Source organism: Antennarius striatus, chromosome 5 (assembly GCF_040054535.1).
Source record: "Antennarius striatus isolate MH-2024 chromosome 5, ASM4005453v1, whole genome shotgun sequence".
Taxonomy (NCBI): domain Eukaryota; kingdom Metazoa; phylum Chordata; class Actinopteri; order Lophiiformes; family Antennariidae; genus Antennarius; species Antennarius striatus.
Genome location: NC_090780.1, coordinates 25557847 through 25585095, shown reverse-complemented (window position 1 = coordinate 25585095; position 27249 = coordinate 25557847). Strand labels below are relative to the sequence as shown.

The 27249-nt window shown below is 46.4% G+C and overlaps 2 protein-coding genes across 4 annotated transcripts; one reads left to right on the top strand and one right to left on the bottom strand.

Moving 5' to 3' along the window:
• Positions 1-70: 70 nt before the first annotated feature.
• Positions 71-16913, bottom strand: matn4 (matrilin 4). Its single transcript, XM_068315403.1, has 16 exons — positions 16758-16913; positions 9792-9935; positions 8329-8504; positions 7914-8072; positions 7590-7821; positions 6258-6380; positions 6028-6150; positions 5822-5944; positions 5139-5261; positions 4284-4406; positions 3321-3418; positions 2740-2871; positions 2489-2672; positions 2143-2295; positions 1373-1472; positions 71-933 (listed from the first exon to the last, which is right to left on the bottom strand). Exons 2-16 carry the CDS (start codon positions 9871-9873, stop codon positions 870-872), a joined length of 1995 nt encoding a protein of 664 aa, XP_068171504.1. The 5' UTR covers positions 9874-9935; positions 16758-16913; the 3' UTR covers positions 71-869.
• Positions 2774-26328, top strand: rbpjl (recombination signal binding protein for immunoglobulin kappa J region-like). Of its 3 annotated transcripts, XM_068315405.1 has the most exons (16): positions 2774-2888; positions 8511-8757; positions 11509-11931; positions 13321-13387; positions 13993-14095; positions 16675-16810; positions 18589-18717; positions 19155-19225; positions 19309-19424; positions 20128-20302; positions 20414-20551; positions 21243-21334; positions 22788-22928; positions 23348-23503; positions 23598-23701; positions 25157-26328. In XM_068315405.1, exons 5-16 carry the CDS (start codon positions 14038-14040, stop codon positions 25482-25484), a joined length of 1644 nt encoding a protein of 547 aa, XP_068171506.1. In that variant the 5' UTR covers positions 2774-2888; positions 8511-8757; positions 11509-11931; positions 13321-13387; positions 13993-14037; the 3' UTR covers positions 25485-26328. The 3 variants fall into 3 exon arrangements, with proteins under 3 accessions (XP_068171506.1, XP_068171507.1, XP_068171505.1); XM_068315406.1 differs by lacking the exons at positions 8511-8757; positions 11509-11931 and having other exon boundaries at positions 2801-2888; XM_068315404.1 differs by lacking the exons at positions 2774-2888; positions 8511-8757; positions 11509-11931 and having other exon boundaries at positions 13050-13387.
• Positions 26329-27249: the final 921 nt, after the last annotated feature.

The following is a 27249-nucleotide window of genomic DNA, read 5'->3' as shown; positions in this document are numbered from 1 at the left end:
ATGAAGCACATGGAGTGAGCTTCCTGAGGAATGTCTGGTTCTGGAATGATTTCAGTGGAACAAGCATCAGTGGGGAAAAGGTGAGTTTTATTCTGTGGTCTGACCGTTATACAGGGTTACATCAGAAAGGTACAGAAGCTATAATAAAATATACAAAAACATACAGATAAGGAGATGGTGTATGTTTATGTCACATATATACAGCAGCCAGGGAGGCCTCTGATTCGCTGCTGGTGGTGATGATAGACTGAGGACATCTCTAATCACTAATCAGGAGATCAATAGACAGATTTATCTTGTATGTACAGCAACACGAGTTAAAGGAACAGGTCACGTCCGTCCTGATGGAGGTGTGTGGTAGTGATCTGAACACGTGAAGGAGATCCACGTCTATTTGACGCCACTAAAGTTTGCGTCAAATAGACGTGGATGTTTTCTTCAGATGTTCATTTTGGAGGACTAACACACACACACACACACCTTTCCCAGGTGAGGAGGTGACGACTGATTTGGATTATTGAACCATCTAAAACTAAAAAAAGCCCAATTTCAAGCCATACTTTAAATTCCCTTTCATTAAAAGCCTTCCTATTGGTCAGTCCAGTCATGACTGATGGAAACAAGCTGCTATAAATAACAAGTATAAACAGCACCAATGGGAACACACACACACACACACACACACACACACACACACACACACACACACACACACATAAAAACTGATTTGTTGGGCGTAAAGCTTGATTACTTCATTTACATAGATTACTGTGAAGCGTAATAACGAGTCAAAGCCTTCTTTGTTTTTGCCCATTGGTCGGCAGGTTTCTTCCTCCTCTTCCTCATCAGTCTGTTCTTCCTCTTCCTGTTTACTTCCTGGACAGGAGCTGGTTCTCCAGCTGCTCCAGACGAGCCGTCATCCCGGCCAGTTTCCAGAGGGTTAAGGACCAATAATGACGTCTGTGGAAGAACAGCTCCTCCTCCATTACTGTTTATGTGAGTGTTTCTCCAAACAAACAAACAAACAAACAAACAAACAAACACCAACCAACCAACAAACAAACAATCCACCTGAAAGAACAGCTGACAGCTCTGTGTGAAGTGGCAGTTAGCAGCTCATAGCAGTTAGCAGTTAGCAGCCACACATATCAACCAGTTTTTAGTCCAACAATAAGATTTATTTTAAAACTCTACTTCCTGGCTTTTGCTCGGTGTTCAACACCGGAGATCTTTCCCTTTCAAGGCACCTTACGTTTCAGGACACGATGTGGATCAAGCATCTATTTGTTCCTGTTTGAGCTTCCTTTGGCGTCACCTGATAACATCTTTTCTAGTGAACAGAACTACAGTTGTGTTTCTGAGGATATGTTTCTGGGTGAGCTGCTCCAGGCTGGTCATAGTGGCCTGCTGGAACTCCACCAGGTTCTCGCAGGCGCATGGATCCTTCAGCTCGATCTCACCCTGACTCTCCTCTGCAAAGAGAAGCAGTAGACATAATGATAAAGATCCACATGTTTACATCTCATTATGAGACTTTTGATTCTCATAATAAATCCAATGAAGAATGACTGCTGTGTTTCTGAAAGCCACCAGCAGAGGGAGCCAAAGAAGGGATGATTTCAGTACAGTATTTTCCGCACTATAAGGCACTCTGGACTATAAGGCGCACCCTCAATAATTTGTTTGTTTTATAAATTATTTCATCTATAAGGCGCACCGGATTATAAGGCGCACACAATAAAAATAAATAAAATGTATTTGATAAACTGTACGGCTGTACTTGCACAATCCGTCCACTAGATGGAGCCGCGCTGCTCAGACAGTCATGATTGCATTCATGACTTCCTGACTACCTCTGAATGGCCCCTGTTGTTATGTCAATGAGCCATTCTGAGCCTCATCAAGAAAACCTGATCACTTGATCACTTTGCCATCTTAGAAAGAAGTCAACACGCATATTAAAAAACCTGACATTAAAACTGGTTAAATTCATTACGAGTGCAGTCAGTGCCAACAGAGCGGATTATTTCCTGATCTGAAGTTCGGAGCAGATATTTAAGCTAGATAGATATTTTTTTAAGTTGTACAAAAGTACCCCCATGATGACGACTAGTTGCCCCAGAGTGTTTGAGCCGGTCATACCTGGGCAGACATTGAGTTTGAGGTTCTCGGCGATGGTGTTGATGGCGGTGAAGTCGGTGGTGTAGAAGAAATGTTTCTCCACCGGATCAGACGCAATCTCACGGAGTTCATCCTCCACGGCTTTTCCAACGCCAACGGCGTACATGGTGATACCTGATCATCACACAAAGTCCTCAACACCGGGAAAGACACAGCTGTGGACTTGAAAATCAAGAGTCATGGATATTGAGTCAAAGCCCGGTCCAGTTAGGTCCAGTTCAGTCCAATTAGGTCCAGTTGGGTCCAGTTAGGTCCAGTTTGGTCTGGTTAGGTCCGGTTAGGTCCAAGCCCTCAGCTCGAGTCTCACCTGCTTCTTTGGTCCTCTTTGCGAACTCGGTGATGTCGTCCTGCGACCGTCCGTCCGTGAACACTAGTCCGACTCGGGGAATGTTGCGGTTGGCGGGACGAGCGCCCTCGGCCTCAGAGAAGCTGTTCTCCACCATGTGTTTGAGGGCCAGACCCGTCATGGTGCCTTTCTCCATGTACTGAACCTACAGGAGCAAAGCACCGGTTCAGACGCTGTGATGAACGTAGGTGGAGGAGAAACCACCGAGGTACCTTCATAACCGCAGCTTTGATCTCGTCAGCAGTGTGGTACATGTTGAGGGAGAACTCCGTTCGGACCCGACTGGAGTACTGGACCAGACCGACTCTGGTACCCTGAGGAGATACGTCCAAAGAGTCCACGACCTGGAGCAGAGCGGAATGTGAGTGTTATTCATCTGCTTCTCTGCTGGCCTGTTGTTGTTTTTAAATCAATTCCTGTACCCCAAACAAACAAACAAACAAACAAACAAACAAACAAACAGTCTGAAAGTCGTTGATAACTCGTTACTGGGATCCAGTCCCAATCGACTGTTAGTGGTGCTTTGAGCATTTTTCCAGTTCGGCATTTTGCAGTGTTTAACTGGCAGTACTGAAATGACAGGTTTACTTGTTGTTATTGATCTGAATCTACTTCCTGTTTCCTGTACTACCACTACTGACCGCCTCCGCAGCTACCACACACTAAACAGATAGCCAGTGAACCTCCACGATGCTACTATAGCTTCATTGTTACTATGAGACAGACTCAAAATGTTCTCCAGAGAACGATCAGGTAACACTTTACTGGTCCAATCAACAATCAACATGCTCACCTGGTTAACAAACTTTTTGACCAGCTCAAAGTTTTGAGGACGAACGCTCTTGGAGCCGTCAATCAAAAGAACCAGATCGATGATTGAAGATCTGCAGGCTGCAAGAAAGACAAGAACAGATGAAAGGTTGATCTCGTGTAAATTAAAGGTCCGACCACGGATCCCTGAGGAACACCTTGAGACTATTCCATCCATCCATCCATGTTCTTGTAGACGAGACGACCCTAATCGACCCTAATGAGACTTTTATGTCAAAAGAAGAAATCCACTAGATGCTCTGTTGCTACATCAGAACTACATCTGTAAGCTAACGATAGCATGAAGGTTTGATGGTTGATCAGGTGTTCCTCAGCTCACAGATGTGACCTCAGTCCCACCAGAGACCGGTTCTTCCTCTACGCCTTCAGTACGAGGAGCAGATTTCTTCTCAGAAAGAATTGGAACGACTTCCTGACATTTTGCTCCCAGCCTCTCTGGTGACGCTGACAGGAACAAAGGATGTCTTGTAGTTATGTGTCGGAGCAGCAGTCGGTAAATCATGACGGGATACGTTAGACTTCTTGAATCTCCATCTGGAGCTGCTGCGTGAAAACGACTGGCAGACGCTCCAAAGAGTCCGGCCAGCTGCTCCCAGACACAACTGAGCTGCTTTTACCATCAGCACCGGACTTTTATTTCACCTCCTGGCAACAACCCTCACTCTATTTCCAGTCGTAATCTCAGTTCCCAAGGTTCTGTTCTGCTGTCGTGAGGCTAATCTAATCTCAGTGTCGCAGATCTTTTAGGACATCATCCAGGACGGCCCGTTCTCAGAGCGGGTGTTGGGCTTCACATGACATCAAGTTAGCATTACTGTTCTTTCTGTGGACTCATCTCCAATGTTCTACAGTTTGACAGCAGCAGAAAGGTGTCATCAGCGTACTGATGATGTGTTGAGTTTAACATGAGATGGAGGCAACTTACTCCCGCAACTCCTGCCGTCCTCCTGCAGGAGGCGACCCTCCGGACAGATGCAGGAATAGGATCCTGGAGTGCTGACGCACTGGAACTCACAACCGTGTTCCACCGTGTTACACAGATCCATGTCTGCAGATCAAAGCAGATTATATACAGATTATTTTACAGTACGCCCTCGTGCATTCGTGCATCAATGCTCACGACTCCATCTCATCGCTGATTTTTGGTCGGCAGTCACGTGACACCGTACGCGCATTCTATTGGCTGAATTCTATATTAATACTATATTAATACTATATTAATACTATATATATATATATATATATATATATATATATATATATATATATATATATATATATATATATATATATATATATATAATACTGATTTTATACAGATAAATGACATAAAAATAACAGATTATACACAGATTAAGATAACATTAATAACAGACTACATACAGATTCGTATGTATGTATAATACAGGTCATATGAAAATTAATAAAATAATTCAGATTATATACATCTGAAAATAAATAACACAGATTTCCTACAGATTAATATAAAATAAAACAAATTATACACAGATGAGACTGAGACAGCTCAGTGCTGGAAAGTAATTTCATACATTCTGACTTTTTGTGGAAAAATTATTCTAATAATAATTCTGGCTTAAAAAGTGAAGAACTTTTGAAAAATCTCGCAAAAGGAATAACTCAAATGTGTTCAATGATTATTTATCCTCCCAACTTCTTTTCTTTCGGCTGAGCAGGACTGAGTCTTGATTGTCGTAGACGAGCATCACTAAGGGACACGTGGTCCCTGCTGAACCCTGGGGGGTTTCAAACGTTCACTCACTGGTGCAGGTCTTCTTGTCGTCATTCAGTTTGAATCCTTTGTTGCAGTCGCAGCTGAAGACGCCGGGGGCGCTAACGCAGATTTGTTCACAGTCGTGTTTCCCCTCGGAGCAAAGGTCAATGGCTGAATGACAGGAGTACAAGTTAGCAGCTCTTTAACCTGATGACTGGACTAACAAGAATAAATTATAGATCAGCTCATTAAAAGATCATTGATAACGACCAGTAGGGGGCAGCAATTTACTAAAGTGGCATGTAGCCTACCTTGTCTAGAGAAGAAGAAATAGAGCCACCATCTGTCTATGATGTCACTATCACAATGACTGAACACTGACCGCCATGTGTTAGCTACAAACATGCTAATGTTAGCAACAGCACTGGCTGCAGACGTGCTAGTGTTAGCTACAGCATTGGCTGCAGACACGCTAATGTTAGCTATAGCAGTGGCTGCAGACATGCTAATGTTAGCGATAGCAGTGGCTGCAGACATGTAGTCTGTACCACAACCTGTCATGACTGAAGATTCTGCTACCTGGAAGAATCTTAAGCTTTCATTGGTTCAGATTAGTGAGGTGGGGTACACCCTGGACAGTCGCCAGTTTACTTCTTGGGTCGCGTGAAAGGTCAAAGGGGCGGGCCTGAGTTAGCCACAGCCTCCATCCTACTAAAACATGGTGGACTCACCCTGGCAGGTCTTCCCGTCGTCCATCAGCCGGTATCCGTGGTTACAGCGGCAGTGGTAGCCGTTTAGCACGCTAACGCACTTATGGTCACAGCTGTGGTTCCCGAATGAACAGTAGTCGATCACTGGGGGGCGACGAGCAGAAAAGCATCAGCAGAAACCTGACGGCGGCCCCACCTGCAGACCTTCTGCTGTCGGCGTCACTCACTGGAGCAGGTCTTCCTGTCGTCGTTCAGCTTGAATCCCTTGTTGCAGTCGCACCTGAAGGAGCCGGGAGAGGCGACGCAGTTTTGTTCGCAGTCGTGTTTCCCCTCGGAACACAGATCGATGGCTGAAACACACAGTCGCAGTCACGTAGCCCCGCCCAGGATCAGGTGATGCTCGCGCTGTAGATGCTGGTAGAATGAATCTGAGGTGATGCTAGCTGGTTTTGGTTACCTGCGCAGGTTTTCCCGTCGGCGTTCAGGGTGTATCCGGGCAGACAGAGACACTGGTAGGAACCTGGAGAACTTTCACAGATGTGTTCACAGCCGTGTTCCGACTCCAGGCAGAGATCCACACCTACAGGAGATCAGCATCAGCACCAGAGGAACCGTTTTCAGTTACCTGAGTCACATGTAGTCATCTGTTCCAGCACATTGACTCACATGAACCAGTTTAGGTCCAGTTTTAGACTAAATGTCTGACATTTTATTCTTATTGTCGGTATTTTAGTCTTTATTTACTCCTATGGTTAATTAGGGATATTTTTTTTTGTAATTATAAACAGATAAATATTAACCAGGTCTCATTTCCTGTCCAGAGTCATCCTGGGAAACATTTAGCGCTTCAGGGATTAAGATTCTTGGGGGTTCAGTAAGACATACAGGTAAACCTCGGTTTATGTCGTTTTCAGTTCCGTCGTTCTGGAGTGAAAGCAGGTTTTTCAAAAAAATGCAAGGAAAATTAAAAATTAAGTTCACGTCAATTTACTCCACTTTTACGTCTGTCTGCCACAAAAATTGTAATCTTAAAATCACGAGTGAACCGTTAATAAAACACATAAAATCATCAGTTTAGCAACCAACGGGGTTAGCTGAACAATTAAATTTTATTAAAAAATAAAATTTAATTGTTTGTCAGCTTCAAATAGCTTCGTATTAACCAAATATTATTAAAATACATTCATTAATAAAGTTGAACACAGAAATGGGAAACGGTTATCTACAGTTTAGTCTGGAGACAAGTTCATTTAACTTACGTCATTTTTCAACTTACATCGTTTTTCAACTTACGTCATTTTTCAACTTACATCGTTTTTCAACTTACGTCATTCCTCGACTTTTCTCGCATCTTTTGGAACCAACTAAAGACGTTAGCCGAGGTTTACCTGTGTTGGCTCCATCTGGACCAGCATGAAGTCATCCGCTAGCGCTACGAAGCGTCTTGTCCCGTTTCAGACGGTGATTCCTCTGAACTGGGAGGTGAACCCAGGAGGAATGACTCAAAGGTCAGATATTTTCAGAGCTTTTATCTGAATTTAATGAGTTCTGGGGAGAGTGAGGTTTAAACATGATGACAAACATCATTTTATAGCTGAACCACAAACCAAATGTTACTTGATCTATGCTGCGGAGGACATATTTGCCTTAACAGCCCCTGTAAAGGGCACCTCACCACCTTTTAAGACCCCGCTGTGACTGAAAAACTGTTTTGGCAAATCTGATGATGAAAATACCAACTGTTAGATTCTCACAGACGGTGAGGTTATTTCCTGTCTAGCAGTCTCACCGCACAGCTTGTCCTGGAACTGGAGTCCAAACTGGTGGATGAGATCGAAGGACTCCACCAGGAAGACGTGGTCCTCGAAGGGCGGCGAGGCCATGTTCCTGAGAGACGTCATGTCGGCCCTGGCCACGCCCACGGCGAAGATCTCGATGCCTTTCTGTCGGGCCTCGGCCGCCACCTCCGCCACGCGGTCCTGAGGGCGTCCGTCCGTCACGATCACGGCTACGTTGGGGGCCTGGGGGCCCGGAAGAGAGATCAATGGGGCGGGGTTAAAGTCTAACAAGAAGCATTCAGTTGCTGATGTTCAAAACCACGCGCTCTCCTTACCCGCGGTCTGTCGCCCTCGTCTGGGGTGAACGCCACGTTCATCACGTATCTGATGGCGAGTCCCGTCATGGTGCCCTGAGCGAGGGGAACGATCTGCTTGATGCCGTTCACCATGGAGTCCAGCTTGGCGTGAGTCTTCAGGGAGAACTCACTGCGGACCTGAAGACCGGATGGAACAGGATCCCGCGTTTATGGACGAGCATGATCCTCAGAAGGAGAGGACACACCTATCTATCTATCTATCTATCTATCTATCTATCTATCTATCTATCTATCTATCTATCTATCTATCTATCTATCTATCTATCTATCTATCTATCTATCTATCTATCTATCTATCTATCTATCTATCTATCTATCTATCTATCTATCTATCTATCTATCGGCTAACGGCTAACAGCTATCCCCACCACACCTGGCTGGAGTACTGGACCACGCCCACTCGGGTGGCGTTCAGCCCGATGTCTAGAGTGTTGACGATGTCGATCATGAACTTCCTCATGGTCTCGAACTCGTGAGGTCTGACGCTGCGAGAGCCGTCGATGAGGAAGACCAGATCCACCGGACCGGACTTACATTTCTGCTCCGGACCTGCAGGACAGACGGACAACGTCAGGAGGACAACCGACAGGAGGACAACCGACAGGAGGACAACCGACAGGAGGACAACCGACAGGAGGACAACCGACAGGAGGACAACCGACAGGAGGACAACCGACAGGAGGACAACCGACAGGAGGACAACCGACAGGAGGACAACCGACAGGAGGACAACCGACAGGAGGACAACCGACAGGACCGGATCTCGTTCTTTACCACCTGCTGGCGGATGGATACAACATCAGTGAGACCGGATCTCGTCCTGCGTTTCTATTGGTTGATAAAAATGTGGGTTTTTTTCATTATTTAGGACGTTTGAGACTTATTTTTCAGGCCGGAATGGATTAAAATTATTTTTTTGTTAAATTCAACCGGTAAACGTTAACTCGTATCTCGAGGTTCTCCTTTATCAAATTTTCTTGCGTATTTGTCCGTAAGTACTTATTTATCATTTATTACTTATTATTTATTTATCCGAATCCGAACTTTTGATTCACGCTCCTCGTTTATTGATATTGTACGTTTCCAAACTTTAACATTTGAACTTTTTTTTGATACGACATAAAATATTTCAGAATGTGAAACTTTTTCTGGCTGAAACTAAACTAAACTAAACTAAACTAAACTAAACTAAACTAAACTAAACTAAACTAAACTAAACTAAAGTGAAATCTGCTTTAAAGTAATTGATCAATTCATCCGCAGCTGAAAATAGTCCCCTGACCAACTGCTGGTTAACACTGTGAGCCGCTGCTTTAGGAATTCAACATTTATATTTGTGAGCTGTTTTTGAAGACTCAACCTTTGGGAACGAGCCGATCGGCTGGAGTGATGAAGCGTGATGAAGTCTGTGAGTGTGTGGATGCTGATGTAAAGTCTATAATCCGGCTCGGCGGTTTTCTGCCCCCATAAATCAGCTGCTGTCCTCGGCTCTAAGTGCCCCTCCTCTGCCTCCAGCGCCTGGTTTAGTCTTTAAGGTTTCGTCTCCATGTTGAAACATCATCTACCTCAGGAACAACCGCGAGGCTGGTTTCCACCTCACTCACGTGTTTACTCCGTAAACAACATGTTTACTCCGTAAACAACATGTTTACTTTACATTACATGTATTTTAATCATTTCAGCGCCAAAAAAAACTCCATTAATTATTTTGAAAACTTTGCCTAAAGCTGTTTTTTTATTCTTCAAAATGAGCATGAGGTTCACAGGAGATTCATATTTCTGTGGTCAGCTGACTCTCTCGGCCTATCAGAGAAGAGGGGGGGGGCGTTGACTGACCCGCTCTCGGCCTGCCGCTGGCGACGACGGCCAGTGTCAACAGGAAGAAGGCGCGCAGTCCTCGGGGCCGTCTCATCTCCATCCTGGCGATAGCGATCGAGCAGACGAGGAACTCAGTCGGTCCTCCTGGAACCAGATCAGAGTCTGGAGGGAGGGGGGACATGGTGAGACGGGGGGGGGGGGTGTCCCACAAACATTTATCATCAATATTATTATCTAATTATACAATAATAATCAAAAGTGTTGAGACACGCCCGCAGCCGTTCCCATAACAACCACAAACAATTCATCTTTGTCTCCTCAGCTTCCTTAGCTGTCACGAGGGGGTGTGGCCAAGTGGTTGGTCCAATCAGAGAGAACCGGCGTTCTGACTGACTGATTTTGAGCCGTTTGTTTTAATATTTGAGTTTTATTCGATTTTGAGTTTTAACCCACATCTGGGTTCAGAGCCGATTGTCAAGTCAGCAGAAAAAAACAGGACTGTGGCCCCGCCCCCGGCGAGGCGAGCGACCCGTGGAGTCCTGCTGGGTGTTTGTGAAGTGAGAACGTGATGGAGGGACATTCCAGCCGCCCCCCCACCATCATAAAATCATAAAAGTCTAGCCAGAAAACATCTGGATTACTTGAGCGACTGACGACGGAGGCTGAGAATGCTAGCAGCGCTAACGCTAGCAGCGCTAACGCTAGCGTCTGGTGTGACCGATAAATACAACAGAATAAAATACGACCAGAATACAAACTGTTTTAATCTAAATCATAAAGGTGAATCCAGTTTGTATCAACTTTATTATACTTGAGACAAGTTATATAACTTTATATAATTTTTTTTAAATAAAAAAAATTCTAATTAAAAAAAAATTAAAACATTGTTCAGAATCAGATCAGAAAGAAAACGGAAATAATGGAGTGGCATAAGATTCGTTATAACGACCTCTGACCTCCGACCCTAACGCCACCCCCAATGCTAACTGAAGCGACATGAACTCAAACACATTTTGTCCTCACGATGCGTTCATGACACCTTAGAAGCTGGGAAAAAACGACGCTCTGACACTGATGCGCTTCAGTCGGTTTGTTTTAGCAAGCTGTGAACCACTTCCTGTCTTCAGCGACACCATCCCTCACCGCCGGACGCCGTCAAGCAGGGCGTGGAGGAGTTCTCCTGCCAGGGATGCCATTCAGAAACATCTTCCCATGATGCATTGCCAGTGAAGAGCAGGGAGCGCCAGAACTTCAGAGCAACACGACTGAACATGTCAGGAGGAAAGGGACAGCCAGACTGTGATGTCATCGGTGATGTCATCGGTGATGTCATGTTATCTTTCAGATGTCCTTTGTCGTGTGTGTGTGTGTGTGTGTGTGTGTGTGTGTGTGTGTGTGTGTTAAACAAAGACTGCTCAGTCTAACCTCCAGGAGCCTGCCAGCCCCCCCCCACCTCCACTTCCAACAACGTGTTCCTGTCTGCATCACCGTTGCCCTCCTTCTACCTACCCCCCCAGCTGTGCCCCCCCACCCTCCAGCTGTGCCCCCCCCCACCAGTGGCGTCCTGCTTCCACACAGCATCATGTGTTCTATAACTACCCACAGACGACCATTCAGTGTTTGGTAGTTAACGCTTCGCTGCCTAGGGGGGTGGGGGCGCATGGGGGGGGGGTGCCTGGGGGCGGGGTCATATTTCCCTGAATGAGCACTTAGAAAATTGATGAAATGTTTTCAGGCTGAACTCAGGAACCTGCATGAAGTCATCACCAACCCAACAACCTCCAGCGGGTCAGAACCTGGTGGACGGAGCAGCTCCTGGTGAGAGTAGATCAAGCTCCTGGTGACAGTCAATCGACCTCCCCCTGTGAGAGCCGATCAAGCTCCTGGTAAGAACCGATCAAGCTCCTGGTGAGAGTACATCAAGCTCCTGGTGAGAGTAGATCAAGCTCTTGGTGAGAGTAGATCAAGAAGACGTGATGTCCTGATCCCCCTCCAGTCGTTTCCAGTGGCTCAGCGGTAGAACAATCACCTTGCAGACAGGACCACTCAGCCATGGGGGGTTTGAATCCCCCTCCCACCAGAACATCCATCAGAGCGTGAGCTGACGGTGGGAGGAGTCAGCTCACCTCCAGCCACTGCCGAGGAGCCCTTAAGCAAGGTGCCGTCCCCCCCACAAGACGGGCGCGACCCTCGTGTGTCACCCGTCACTCCGCCTCCCCTGTACCTCTGTATGTCCTCTCTGTACTAACTACATGCCTACAGGCCCCCAGTGTGTGTGTTCAGGGGCCGGTAACCTCTAACCCGTGTGTGTAACCAACACATGTATGTACGTGTGAGTGTGACAAGAATTCCCCCAGAGGGGCAATTAAAGTACTGGTTATTATTATAAACCAACATCTTCCTCGGCAGACCTTCGTCTTCGCTCTCAGCTGGTCGCCGTGGCGTCTTGATCGTTGGTCGTATTTCTCTCTGCTGTTGATGGAAAACGCAGAAGATCCCGCTGTTTGGGTTCAGATGCGTTCAGCAGCTTCAGGACCAGGATGAGCCGGTTCACAAGTACTGGTGACATCACCACTGGTGACGTCACCACTGCTGACATCACCACTGCTGACATCACCACTGGTGACATCACCACTGGTGACATCACCACTGGTGACATCACCACTGGTGACATCACCACTGGTGACATCACTACTGGTGACATCACCACTGGTGACATCACCACTGGTGACATCACTACTGGTGACATCACCACTGGTGACATCACCACTGGTGACATCACTACTGGTGACATCACCACTGGTGACATCACTACTGGTGACATCACCACTGGTGACATCACTACTGGTGACATCACTACTGGTGACATCACTACTGCTGGAGCTAAACTAAACCCAGTCTGTAAAGATATCGTGACTCCAGAGGAGGAAACTGATCACAGATCTGGGATCAGCTGGAGGAACCTGATGAATCACAACCAGTAGGGGGCAGCAGAGCGCCATCGCAGCCTGTAGTCTTCCTCATTCAGAGAAGAAGAACCTGCACCACTGCAGTACTTCCTGTGACCAGCACACCGTTCATGTACTACTGGTTTCAGACCCACTGTTTATATTTTAGCTACTAATTAGCATAATGCTAAGGAAGTTCAGTCAGGTTGTATTTCGTGGCTAATGCTAGCACAAACGCTAACCCTAGCTCCAACAACACGTGTATATAAAGTTTACCTGTTTGTGTGTGCGTATGTGTGTGTGTGTGTGTGTGTGTGTGTGTGTGTGTGTGTGTGTGTGTGTGTGTGCGCGTGCGCAGTATTTATCTGTGTTGAAGGTGTGTGTGAGAAAGCAGCAGGTGGTAATCTTGGTACACGCAAACAAATATAACTATATAAATATCAGATAACAGATCCAGGATGGAGTGCGGACACACACACACACACGCACACACACACACACACACACACACACACACACGCACATACGCACACACACACACACACACACACACACTCGAGCGTGTTTTCCAGTGCTGCCTGCTGACAGACTGGTTGCAGGTCTGCTGGAGCGACGGTGGACCAGAGAGGATTCTAGACGAGGAGCTTCCAGACAAACTGATCTCAGGTCAGCAGAACTTCATCCCCTTCACTGTTAACTGGTTGTCTGAACTGCTTTGACTCCAGTTTGAGACGTTTACACAGAGACGCTGTGGCTGCGGTAGCCTGACTGCTCTTCACACCTGAAGGAGACTCTGAACTGACTCAGGTCAGAGTCTCCTTCATATCTGGTCCTGGATCAGTTTCAGCTCTGATTCTGGTTCTGAATGAGAACAGGTCAGAGGTCGATTTCTATCTAAAGCATTTTGTGATTGTCATCATCATCATCATCATTATTGTCATCATCCAAACCAGCAGAGATGACCACAGCAAAGATAGTCAGGTGACCTGTTGGAGATCAGATGACCTTCTGTTGGCAATCAGCTGATCTTGGAGGACAAATGTTGTGCAGTCAGCAGGACCAGTTCTGACCTGAGACCAGTTCTGACCTGAGACCAGTACTGACCTGAGACCAGTTCTGACCTGAGACCAGTTCTGACCTGAGACCAGTTCTGACCTGAGACCAGTTCTGACCTGGGACCAGAGGGTGGATGACGTGAAGCTGGTCTCAGACCTGCTGATGATGCTTCATTGTTTCATTGCTCCTGAATGACCTGAGATCTTTGTTAACAGAAGCAGCAATGAACCCCACCTAACGATGACATCATAGATGACATCATGGATGACATCATGGATGACATCATGGATGACATCGACATTGAACACAGCAGGAAAGGTGAGTTATTAGTGCACCTCCACCTGAACACCGTAGTCCCTCAAGGATCTAAACTGGGCCCACTTTGTTTGTCCACGTCCCGCCTTTAGCTGTGCATCAATAGCCAATCAAACGTAAGCAGAGGCGGACCCAACCAGGCTAATTTTAAACCTGCTCCCCTGAACCTGACAGCGGCTAACCTCTTAATGCTCTCACATAGCAACACAGCATACCGCTAACAAGCTGGTCACATGCAACAATCTGACCCCTCATATCCACCCGACGACCTCCTGTCGGGGTCACGACCCCGAGGCTGACAAACGCTGACAGCTGACTGATATTCAACCCCGACGGAAAGTTTGTCAGAAGCACAACAAGTTCAACCCGAACGCTTCAGAAGGTCCTTCAGGATCCATGGTGTTCCAGAATCTGTTCACCTTCGTGTTTACATCCGACATCAAAGCCAGTATCTCTCCACGGTTGTTTTGATATCAGACATCAAAGCCAATACCCGCTCACCTTAGCTTTAATATCTGACACCAAAGCCACTATATATTCTAACTGGCGTTTATATCCATCAAACATCAAAGCCAGAATCTGTTCACCTTTGTTTTTATATCAGACATCAGAGCCAGTATGTTACCTACGTGTTTATATCCGACATCAAAGCCATCCTGAATGTGAACCGCCTACAGAACCGGACCAGAACCGGTTTGGATCCCCTGAACACAACAGAAACGGGTTTGATGGTTCCCATTGAGGAGACGTTAGCTCAAACAAAGATGGACACCACGTGGCGACGTAGGGGCGGGGCAACGGACGGCGTGTGGAGGAGGTGGTCCGACAGCCTGCGGTCGGTTCTGTCGGTGGTTCTGAGCGACAGCTGGAGAAACGCTGAGGGGAACACACTGAGCAGCATCAGATTGGAACCAGATGTGTACGCTGTTACCGTTAGCGCTCTCCCGACTGTTTTACTGACCCACTTCCTGTTTCCCCCAACTGACCTGGGGCCAGTTTCACACGCAGACACTTTCCCACCTAGAACCTGGAACTGGTCTCACATCTGAACTGAAAGGTTCCACAAACGGGTTTAGACCAAACAGCTCTGGGGTTCCTCTCACAATCAAAAAGCTTAAATGTATTTTTGTGTCTCCACCAATAGGAATGATGAAGTGATGTAAGTGACCAGTGGTTGCTATAGCAACATCATCTTGTTCCAACGTTCAAACCATTTTGTTTCATGTTTTAAGGCTAATGCTACAGCTAAACGGTGGAATAACGGCACTGCATTGGCTCACATGGTCAACCAATCAGAGAGCACTTAGGCTCCACCAATCAGAGAACATCTGAGGCGGAGCTAAAGATTCTCATCAAAACAAAAGTTCTAAAAACAAACTCTTATCTAGTTCCTCATCTATGGATGCTATAAAAACAGAGTAATGTGATTACAATTTAAAGAAAAGGTATCGCATTACATTAAATATACTGAAAAAATATTCTGATCCCGCCCACTGCTTACAACCAATCAGAACTGTCTTTAAATGTGATGTCTGATGTTTCCAAATTCTTGGATCAGTAACTTATTAATAAAATATTGTGTTTGGTACCATTTAAAGTAAAGAACTAGTTACAATCCTTTAAAAACAATCTAGAAAACGCTTCCTGAATTCCTGGAAACGCCCCCTGCTGGACATTGTGAATACAGAACCGGTTTCCATGCAAACTCATTGTTTCTGTTTTAATCTAAACCTCTTTACCTCTAACCTGTCAGCGTTCACAGATTCTGGAGCTGAACTGGATCCAATCCAGATGTTGATCCGGATCAGATCCAGGGTCTGATCCGGATCAGGAACGTTTCTAGAGGGTTCCTTTGTGGGACACTGAGAGGTTTGATCCTCTAACTTTATGGATTCTGTCATTAATATGTCTGGACCAGAATGTCCCATCAGATCCAGTAGGAATCAGGATCTGATCTGGATCTGGACCAGTTAACCCTCTATTGAATCCTACCAGCCTAACGTCTGGGTACTGGTTTCAGACCAGTCTAACCGTTTACTAATATATACCATGCTCTGTGGTTTTATATAAATCAATAAATATTAGACGGACTTCAATTAACTAAACATGTTAAATTTGTAAAACTTGTTAATTTGTTAAATTTATTAAAATTGCTAAATTTGTAAAGTTTGTTAAACTTTTAAAATTTGTTGAAATTTTTTTAACTTATGAAGATTAAATTTGTTAATTCGTTAAATTAGTAAAAGTAGATGAGACTAAAATTGTTAAACTTGTTTAGTTTTTAAAACTTATTCAGGTTAAACTTGTTACATTCGTTAAATGAGTTAAACCAGTTCAGACTAAACCTGTTTCCTCCGGTCCAGGTCGACCTGCTGATCCGGGTCTCGGGGGGGACCAGAGGTTCTGGTTTTCATCAAACTAAACTCTGAAATTTAAATTTCAAATTAACTTTATCAATAATAATCAGATTAAAGGAGCAAAAATGACGTCATGTATCCATACAGACCAAACGAAGTGCGTCTGATCATGTGGTCTGAGAACCTGACCCCGGGTCCGGGTCTCTGGTCTGTGTCCCCCGACAGAGTCGCCGACCCAGCCGGGTTTCCCCCCCGCGGACGCGGCTCCCTTCGCCCCGGCTCCGGACCCGTTCAGCCCGCTGACTCACCTGGGGACACTCCTGGCCGGACCGGAAGCACCGCGGTCCGCTGGTTGGGACAGGTGAGGACGGAACCGGTCCCGGTGATCGGTAACCCCTGACGGGAGGAGACGCTCCGGGACGTGTCGGCGGTGAGAGCCCGAAGGAATGAACCGGGGGAGGCGCGCGTGCTGGTATGAAGATGTCAGGGGGACACGTGACCCCCCCCCCCCCGTCCGACAGCTCCGTTTCTCCGGGCGCGCGGGTCGGAGGTGCGGCGGCGCACGGCGCGCGCCTTTACGCGCGAGTCTCGTTCATTAATGTTACCTTCAAATCAAATCTCTGACGTCACGTTTGGGAGACAAATGACGTCACAGGTTTAAATCTAGATTATTTCCTCACTGACGGGTTTATTGATCAATTAGACAGAAAAAATCAGTTTGATAGATTTCTAATTGATAATGATTCATTGACTGATATTGATCCTGATTAGATATTGATCTTAATCCTGACACAAATACAATACTGATGAAGATATTGATCCATACAGTGTACTGAAACTGATACTAATATTGATATTGGTATTTATACTAATACTTCTACTGGTATTGATACTTTTATTAATACTGTTATTGTTACTGGTATCGATACTGATACCGATATTGATAGTGATATTGGTACTGATATTGATTCTGGTACTGATACTGGTATGGGTGTGTTTGATGTGACACCGTTCGTGACGGCTGTATTTCTTTTGATCGTAGGTGGAGGATGTCGTCTTTGTTTCCGTCTCTGGTATCCATGGTGTTCTGTGAACCAATCAGAGTGCAGGTGTTTAAATGGGGTGTGGTCATGAGCATAAAGTTAAGATTAAACTTGTTAAATTAGTTAAATTAAACTAGTTAAACTAAACTAGTTTTCTCCGGAGCTCCTGACCGGATGAAGACCAATCATTTCTTTATTGAACAGAAATGATTGGTTGAGCGTGAAGCTCTGATCATTGGTCGTCTGTCTCACGTTATTCTAGCAGAGCGTCTGGAACAGATTCTGATTGGTTCTTATTGGTTCAGACTTAAAGGACTTCCTGTCTCCTCTGAGATGAACCGGATCACGTGGATCCAGGGTTGATGGTTCTGGCCTCGTGAAGCTCAAAGTCCATCTGGACTCATGATTCTGGTTGCATATAGGAGGAGCTAAACATCTCCTCCACGGAGGGGGTGTCTGAGCTGGATACTGGAGGTTTTGTTCCTGAGGGGGATCCCAGTGACCCAGTCCTCCTCTCCACGGTTCACACTCCAGTGGCTCTACGTGAGCCTCCTGAATTAGACCTTAGCAAAGGTCAACGGTCAGTTTGTCAGCAGCTCAGACGCTCAGGCATTTCTCACCTAGTGGACGAGGAGGGTGGAGAAGAACGTCCTCACCTCCACGAAGACTCCCTGGTCTGGTCCAGTGGAGGTTCTGGTCCAGAGGATGGGGGTTACAGATGGAGGGGTTAATGTTGTGTTAAAATCATGGATGAAGACTTTTCACACCAGTTTAGTCTGTTGCCATAGTGATGTTATTGTCCTGCCCTGAAACAGGAAGTTGTTGTAACCCAAAGATACATGGTCCAATCCGCTGCAGCCCCGCCCTGAAGGTGTCCACATCCCAGTAGAAGGCGATGTCACTGCGCCCCCTAGTGAGCAGGAGGACCATCAACAGATTGACCTGAAAATGCTAATCATGATCTAGCGACACATTAGCTTTGCAGTGCTAGCAAAAATTACACTAACTGACATCTGACTTTGATCGTAGCGTCTGCAAACACAACTCTAAGATCCAACAACCACACATTCACAGCTGAGCGCTGTTGTCCCCCCAGGAGACCGGACCACGGGTTTACAGACCACCTGAGATCAACAAGACAACCTGGAGGGGAAGTTCACGCCGACCAGAGCGTCACCATCCTCCATGCTAAAGTCGCTCAGAAGTCCTACGGCAACGAGAAACGGTAGGAGGAGCCATCAGACTGTCACCATAGTACCACCATAGTACCACCGTAGTACCACCGTAGCACCACCATAGTACCACTATAGTACCACCATAGTACCACCGAAATACCACCATTGTACCACCGTAGCACCACCATAGTACCACTACAGTACCACCATAGTACCACCGAAATACCACCATTGTACCACCGTAGCACCACCATAGTACCACTACAGTACCACCATAGTACCACCATACTACCACGGTAGAACCACCACAGTACCACCGTAGTACCACCGTAGTACCACCATATTATTATCCGTTCTGGGTAAAGCAGGATACCTGAGGGGCATGGCAGTAGTGGTAATACTGGTAGTACTAGAAGGAGTAGTAGTAATTCTAGTAGTACTACTAGTACTAGTAGTTAATAGTAAACCTTGTAAACTGCTGTTCCAGGTTCTTCTGCCCTCCCCCTTGTGTTTACATCAGCGGACAGGGATGGAGAGTCATGCAGGATCACCTGCAAGGTGAACACACCCTCCTCTTCCTCCCCTCTTCCTCCTTTGTCCCTTTGCATCTTCATCCCCCCCCCATCTTTGTCTTCCACTAGAGGCGGGCTACAGAGACTCGGTGTATCGGGTTTGTGGGTACATGTGTCTGGACAGCCCCAGTCCGACCCAGATGGATTCCTTCAAGCTAACCTTCGACCAGCAGCCCAACTCCAGGGTGAGAGAACCGATTCTGATCAATCAGATCCGATCAGATCGGAGAGTCTTGTTCCAAATGTTGACGGTTCTCTGAGAACTACAAACCTTCTAGCCTGTTACGATTTTCTAAGTGTTCTTCGAAGAGTGAATAAGTTCCTGTGGTTTGGTCTTTGTGAACAATGTCAGTGACGGATGATTAGGGAACCTATAAATAAAGGTTTCCGTGGAGATTAGTCCACGTCCGGTTCCTCCTAAAGGTTCTCCAGTCCAAACAGACCAAGCTTCTGTCCGTTTATTCGGACTTCTCTCCGCCGCCTCAGCTCCCGCTGGCTTTGGGTTTATTATTCCTTCCTGACTGTCATGGACTGAAAGTCTTCTTGTGTGGTTCGACATCAGGTCTGTCCTGAGATTTATTTGAGCTTCAGAACCACTGGTTCAACAACCAGCTGCAGATGAGTGATCCCTGGACCGCAGAACCGACCGCTCAGAGTCAGACAAAACAAACGCAATTTCAGTACAAACGACTGTCAGTTTATAAAGAGAACATCTAGAGGCTGTTTGTTTCAGTTTCAGCCACCTGATTGACCCAATCAAACCCTCACGGATGGTTGAGTCCACCTGCTGTATGTAGAATATCTGTAGTAGAGAGCCTTTAGGTGGAGGAGGTCCACCGACTGTTCAGAACCTGGATTAAACATTCCACCTCGCTGTGTCTCCAACAGATGTTTGCTTGTGCCAAGTCCCTGTTCATCTCCAACCAGGACAAGAGGAAACATTTCTGCCTGCTGCTCAGACTCCTCCTGGGTAACAAACAGGAAGTGGGCTCGTTCCAGAGCCGGATGATAAAGGTCATCTCCAAACCGTCTCAAAAGAGACAGTCCATGAAGAACGCCGACCGTAGGTCACCTCTGCGTTGACGTGCCAATGGGTTGACTTTTAGGACCTCCGTCAATCTGTCAGAATGTTAAACCTATGTTATTGTGTGTTTGTGTGTGTGTGTGTTGTCAGTGTGTATCTCCTCAGGCTCCAGGGTGGCGTTGTTCAACCGTTTGCGCTCTCAGACGGTCAGCACCCGCTACCTGTCGGTGGACCGGGGAGCCTTCATCGCCAGCGCCCGACACTGGACGGCCTTCACCATCACCATAGGTGAGAGACCCCAGCTGAGGAGTCACCTCCAGCGTGGATCTCTTTCTTTTTCCTATCTCATGAGGTGTAGTAGAACTAGTCTAAATGATCTGTCCTCTGTTTCAGTTTATTTAAGGGTCCATGATCCGGATCCTCTGGATCCAGATCCTGTTTCAAACGGTTCTTACTGTTGAGGTCTAGAAATCGTGGGATCGATCTGATCAGATAAATTATTTGGTTCCTACATTATCATACATATCATACATTTGTTATCTTGTTTGTTTGATATGATGACTCCTGGGGCGGGGTTCTGGGGGAGTCTAGGTGGGGCTTGGGACGGAGTCTGGTTGGGGTCTGCCTACGGTTTAGGTGGGGTTCCACTTCCTCTTCCTAATCCTTCACTGACGGTCGTCCTCTGCTTCAGTTTGCTTTATTAGGAAACTCACCCAGAGATGTCATTAGCTCCCTTATGCTCCTCCCCCTGCTGATGTACCATGGGGGGGGGTTTCCCAATAGGTGTGTTTGGTGGACTCTTTTCCGTAGGTTGGCAAAGTTTGTGACATCTGCAAACAGGGAGAGATGAATACACTATGTTTAGTCAGTTCATGTATCTGAGTGTGTGCTTGTTCATTTACCCCCATTTACCCCCCAACAACCCCCTAACCCCACCACCACCAAAGGCCCACCATCATCCCTCTGTTCTCCCCCCTAGTGGACGACCAGCTGCTGAACGAAGGCTTCATCTGTTACGGCTGTGTGGTCCAGTTAGTGTGTACCGAGACCGGGGTCGCTCTGCCAGCCATGGTAACACGCACACACACACACACACACACACACACACACACACACACACACACACACACACACACACACACACACACACACACACACACACACACACACACACACAGTGGGTGTGTGTGGCTGTGGTTTATGCTGAGGGTCCCACTGGGATCTCCTAATGGAGGAATTCAGTTTGGGTCACCTTGGTCCATCTCAGTCCACCTTAAATGAGCTGAAGTCCGGTAAAGGACGTGGATCCGGATCTGGATCTGGAACAGAGGTGGATCCGGATCCGGTTTACACACCATTTCCAGTTGCAATTAGAAAAGTTCCACTTCCTCCTAGACTCTTAACAACCCATTGAATCCTCACCGGCCACGCCAACATTTTTGATCGCTTTAACAAACATTTCACCGCCTCGGGTTTTAATCCAGGAACGGTTTCCGAAGTCCAGGAAGCAGGTTTTGATCATTTAGAGCACATGTGGAGGGCCAAATGTGGCCCTCCACATCATTCTATGGGGCCAGTGAGAGCATAAAAAGGTCAGAGTGTCTGAAACTAAAAAGTCAAAAGTGTGCTTTGATGAAAACTACATTTCCCACAATGCAGTAATTCAGCTCATTTTAACTTTGACTAAAACGTAGTGAACAAAGTTAACGTCCTGACTTGGGTCTGATGTTATTTTTCTTTATTGATTGATAGTTTGATCCTTGATTGATGGAGTTCTGTGGGTTTAATAACCTGACAAATGAAAAGGATTTATGTTATTACAGTAATTTATGTTATAACTGTAATGTTTGTAACTTGAATAAGTGATACATTCAGAGTTATTTAACATTGAGGAGTAGTTACATTTAGTTACATTACATTGAGTTACATTTAGTTACATTTATTAGTTACATCTGGCCCTTTGAGGACAGCCGTTATGCTGATGTGGCCCTCGGTGAAAATGAGTTTGACCCCCCCTGTTTTAGAGCCTTATTATTCTTATCTGGGTTTATCATACGTCTTTCAACGAATGTTTTTACTTTCCTTTTACCACCAATTAAAATCTACTTCTGTCCTTCCTGTACTTAAAAGTTTGACTCGGCAGTTTGAAACAGCTGAGCCTCCATTCTGTTAGCGTTATAAAAATAGTTTTTCTCCACTCGAGATGTTCCGTCTGACCTTCAGTCAGGTTTTAAAGAACAACATGGTACCACAGGAGCTGGTCTGGCTGTTTCTACCTCAGAGTCCAGGTACAGTAGACCAGTATGGACCACAGACGGTCCTCCAGACCACCAGGACCTCGGCCGGCTGAGCTCAGGCTTTCTCCCAAACTGCTGCCAAAGTATCAGGGGGTAGAAGGCGAAGGTGCGGTTGGAAAGCCTCAAACGGCCCCATCCAGATGTTCAGTTGAGGTGAACCAAAAGTGTGTCGTTGTTCAACCTTCCTGGGGTATCTGAGGGGTTTCTTTTACCTTGTCTGGTCTCAGGTCATCCGTAAGGTCAACAAGCAGCACGCCATCTTAGACGTGGACGAGCCAGTTTCCCAGCTCCACAAGTGTGCCTTCCAGTTCCGAGATAACCCACAGGTGTACCTGTGCTTAGCCAATGACACCATCATTCAGTATCAGGTAAGACCCCCTCCCCAGGTAAGACCACCCCTCCTGTCATGGACTCTTTGTCCAGCCCTTCTTTCACACATTGCAGACCGGTAGTGCAATCCGCGGTACAATATCAGGGATTAGCCTGTATCCAGGGCTGCCCTGGACGTGCCTGAGCAGAATCACTTCACATTGATGTAAAACTACGTGACCAAAGACTCAGTACCCCCACCAGTCAGTTGGCGGGGGGTCCTGGAAGCAATGGAAGTAACAGAACCACATCATCTGCATATTTCAGCAATTCTGGGACTTTAGATCCTGTTCATGAAGGTAGATTCTGGTTTCCGTTGGGTGGTGTCTCACACTCAGGACCCCTTTCTGTTTCCTCAGGAGTTAAATTACTTCTTAATTCCTCTTTTTGTGTCCATCCTTCTTCTCCTGCCCTCCAGGCCCCATCCAGCGTCAAGGACTCCACCAGGGTGGTGCTCAACGACGGATCCTGTTGGACCATCATTGGGGTGGAGGCGGTAGAGTTTACCTTCAATCAGGGTCTGAGATGCATCCAGACTCCAGTTACCCCATTTCCTGTTATCACTGAACTGGAGGTGAGTTCCAGAGGAACGTGGAGGTCACTTCATAGGACGCGTGTCTTTGCTGGTCAAACATCATGCATGATGGTGTGTGTGTGTGTTTGTTCAGGTGAATGGAGGAGGCCACGTCGCCATGCTGGAGATCAACGGAGAGAACTTCAGCCCTCATCTCAAAGTCTGGTTTGGGAACAACGAAGCAGAGACGATGTTCAGGTGAGTTTTAAAGGCGGCTGCAGGAGAAGTCATGTGGTTCTAGCGTAGGCGAAACCTACCCATCACCCAGTTCCATCCTCCCTCACGTAGTTTACCGGTAACAGTAAATCCTGACTCCTCCCCTTCCTCTGGAGCGTCTCCTGCCATCAGGATTTACTGTCGACTTTAACAGCTGCTGGAAGCTGTGGTTAACTCTTCCTCTGGCGGACACGTGTTGATGAAGACCCTCACTGGGAAAACTTTATAGTCTACTGTTGTGCAGCTTCTGGCTTTGGGAGGGTTTACAGATTGGTTCATGAGCGTTTGACAGCGTTCCATCTAGTTTCAGCCACGGTCGTCGGTTTTTCCTGGTTTCATCGATATTTACCTCCGTTCACTCACAATTTGTCCCGTTGATGCTCAGGTGTATGTCGGAGCTTACCAGTAGCTCCGCCTCCTGCTCACAGGTACTGTTTGCACAGAGGAGTCTGTCATGATTGGAGGATTAATGATGTCCCCGTCGTTTTGTGGTGGACAGAAAATCCCGTTGCGCAACAGGAACCCTGACTGCTCTTTCCTTGAGTCAGACGTTGGACCCGCGGCCATCCGGCAGCGACGACTCGGGTTCCTAATTGGCTGCAGCTTCTCGTACAAACAGCACATTGTGAATGATGGTCTTGTATAAATAAGGTTTTCCTCTGCGCCGCTGCTGATGGGAATATTTTCTGAGCCGACGGCGACCGGCTCGCAGCCGGAGACCCTGACTTACGTTGCCTCAGCACTTTGGGTGTGGGTCTGAGGTGGAGTCTGACGTAGGAGCACTTGTTTTGGTTAGCTGGGCTCCCGCTGGTCTGAAGATCACATGAAAGCCTCAGGCTGCCCAGGTCCAGTCTCAGCGAAGGCTGCAAAATAAACATAAGGCATTAAATCACATAAATTATAAGTAATAATAATAATAATAATAATAATAATAATAATAATAATAATAATAATAATAATAATACAGGTAAACCTCGGTTTAAGTCGTTAATCGGTTCCACGAGTCGAGAAATGACGTCTCCAGACTAAACTGGAGATAACCATTCCCAGTTCTGTAATGAACTTTATTAATGAATGTATTTTAATAATATTTCAGTAATATGAATCTATTTCAAGTCCACAAACAATTAAATTTTATTTTTTAATATTGTACGGAATTGGCTGGTCTGAAATTGCCCGTAGGTTTGAGTGCGTTCGTCCTTGTCTGTGTGCACATTGGTCCATGGTGCAATATATATATATATATATATATATATATATATTAATAACATGATATTATATGTTTTATTCTGAGTTATTATGTTGAGAACGACATAAATTGAAATGACATCATATGAAGTAACGCTGTACAGAATATTGCAGATTCATTTCATTTTCCTATGATCTGTCCAATCAGTCCTCTGCTCGTCAACCTGCTTCCTCCTCCTCGTCCTCCAGGTCTCCCAAATCCCTCCTTTGTGTCGTTCCTGACGTCTCCGTCTTCACCGACGGACGCCGCTGCCTTCGCCGCGTCGTCACCGTCCCTCTGTCGCTCGTCCGATTGGACGGCCTGATCTATCGCACGTCCTTCAGCTTCACCTACACACCTGAGCTCCTCCCTCCTCCCTCTGTCCGAGCAGGAGGAGGGGGAGGAGGAGGAGGAAGAGGAGGAGGAGATGAAGGAGGGAAAGGGAGGATAGAGGGGGGAGAGCAGGACGACGTCCTGTTAGAGACCATCCACCAGGAGTTCACCAGAGCCAACTTCCACCTGTTCATGCAGAGTTAGCTTAGCCGTTAGCTCACCTGTTAGCTCAGGTGATGTGATGCAGACAAAACCCAACAGTCAACGACATAATCATTAAAATGAAGTTCATTAAATTGCGGGACAAAGACGCCTGTTTGTCCGCTTTTAAAATCAACAACAGATTTTACTACAAATTAAAAGTAAACAAGCCAGTAAACAAGAAAACAGCTGCTGACTACTTCCTGTTCTCCTGCTGTCTCATCTGATCCGGTGCCCTGAAGTTACCTTAAGACCTGGCGCCGGGACTTTTTGCTGAATCAGCTGTTTAGGGTGTTTCGTTTGTTGGTTCTAAACCAGGAAGCTGAACCTTCAGCTCGTCTGTGTTCCAGGAAATGTTGTTCTGTTTTTGAGGGGCTTCACCACATCTGACAAACGCTGTGGATCACATCCGTGCCCCTGAAAGCTGGACTGATCTGAGGCATCTGGCTGCTAAACCCAACAAACCCACCCAGGGGGTAGCAGCGGTGGCAGCCGTAGCTCCAGGTCGGACTGGGTTTGTGGTGATCGGTGCGACCAGAAAGACGTTTTGTTCCAAACAAGTGGAGCAGCAGATAATCACCACAGCGTGACGAGACCCCCCACGAGGCTCCATCATAAACCCCGACTCCATCGGCCCCGACATTCTTCTCATTCCTGACATCAGAGTGTGAGGAAGCTCGTTCTGCTCCAATCGGAGGCTGCCGGCCCGGGAACAAATTAAACCATCGTCTAAATGAATGGAATATTTTACTGACATGTTTTGGTTCACACACTTTACAACTGTTTAATGATCAGACCACTCGGATCAGTCTGGCGTCCCCTTTTAGTACCGATTAAACGTTGACATGGAAACAAACTGGTCCCTGTTTGATCTAATGGGGTGATCTGCGCATCACCAGTGTGGAACTTCTTTATTCGTATTAATTTTTAACTCGCATGTAGAGGAACTGGAGCAGTACCACTGGAGGCCACCGGGGGGAGTGTGGCCACAATTCAAGCTACACTCGACAGATTTACGTTGAATGAAGCTGACATTTAATTTCTATTCTGGGGTGTTTAATGACCTCGCAGCCTGATGAACACATGACTGGTTTCTTTATTTCACCAGCCTCCTCTAACGTCGTTAATGTCACGCCTGTTGAACGTTTGACTCCTTGCTGCCCTCTGGGGGTCGTTTAGCTTTACGTAAAAATAGATCAATAAAATCAGGCAATCTTCACGCACAGAGAAGAAGAAACAATCCTGGACAGAAACGGGATTGTAAGGTGATCATTGTTTATAGATCTAATAATGTTCTCTAAGAATGAAAAACGCAAAAGTCTCCAGAACGCACGAGAATCGTCTTTACTCCACCAATGGGAACGAGATCCGGTCTCACTGATGTTGTGTCCATCCACCAACACGTGGTAAAGAACGAGATACAGACGTATGTACTGTATATCTGATGTCGTATCCATCCACCAACTAGAGGTGATGTTGACTCGTGTGTCAGATAACTCGTATGTGGAGCAGCTCGTATCTTCAGATTTTACTTGATTTTTTCTATATTTAAAAACAAATTGAATGTTTGGTTGGAAAAAGGAAACTTTGTCAGTTGAAGCTTCATCGGTACGAACATCATCATCAGTCCAGTTTAGCACAGATAGACATTCCTTGTGTGGTTGATTCTATTATTCGTGTTTTTGTCGACCTGAGCTTTTAATCCCTCAACAGGAAGAAGTCCGTTTTTGTAAAGCTGAAGTCTGTTTTCCTATAAAAACACCTGGAG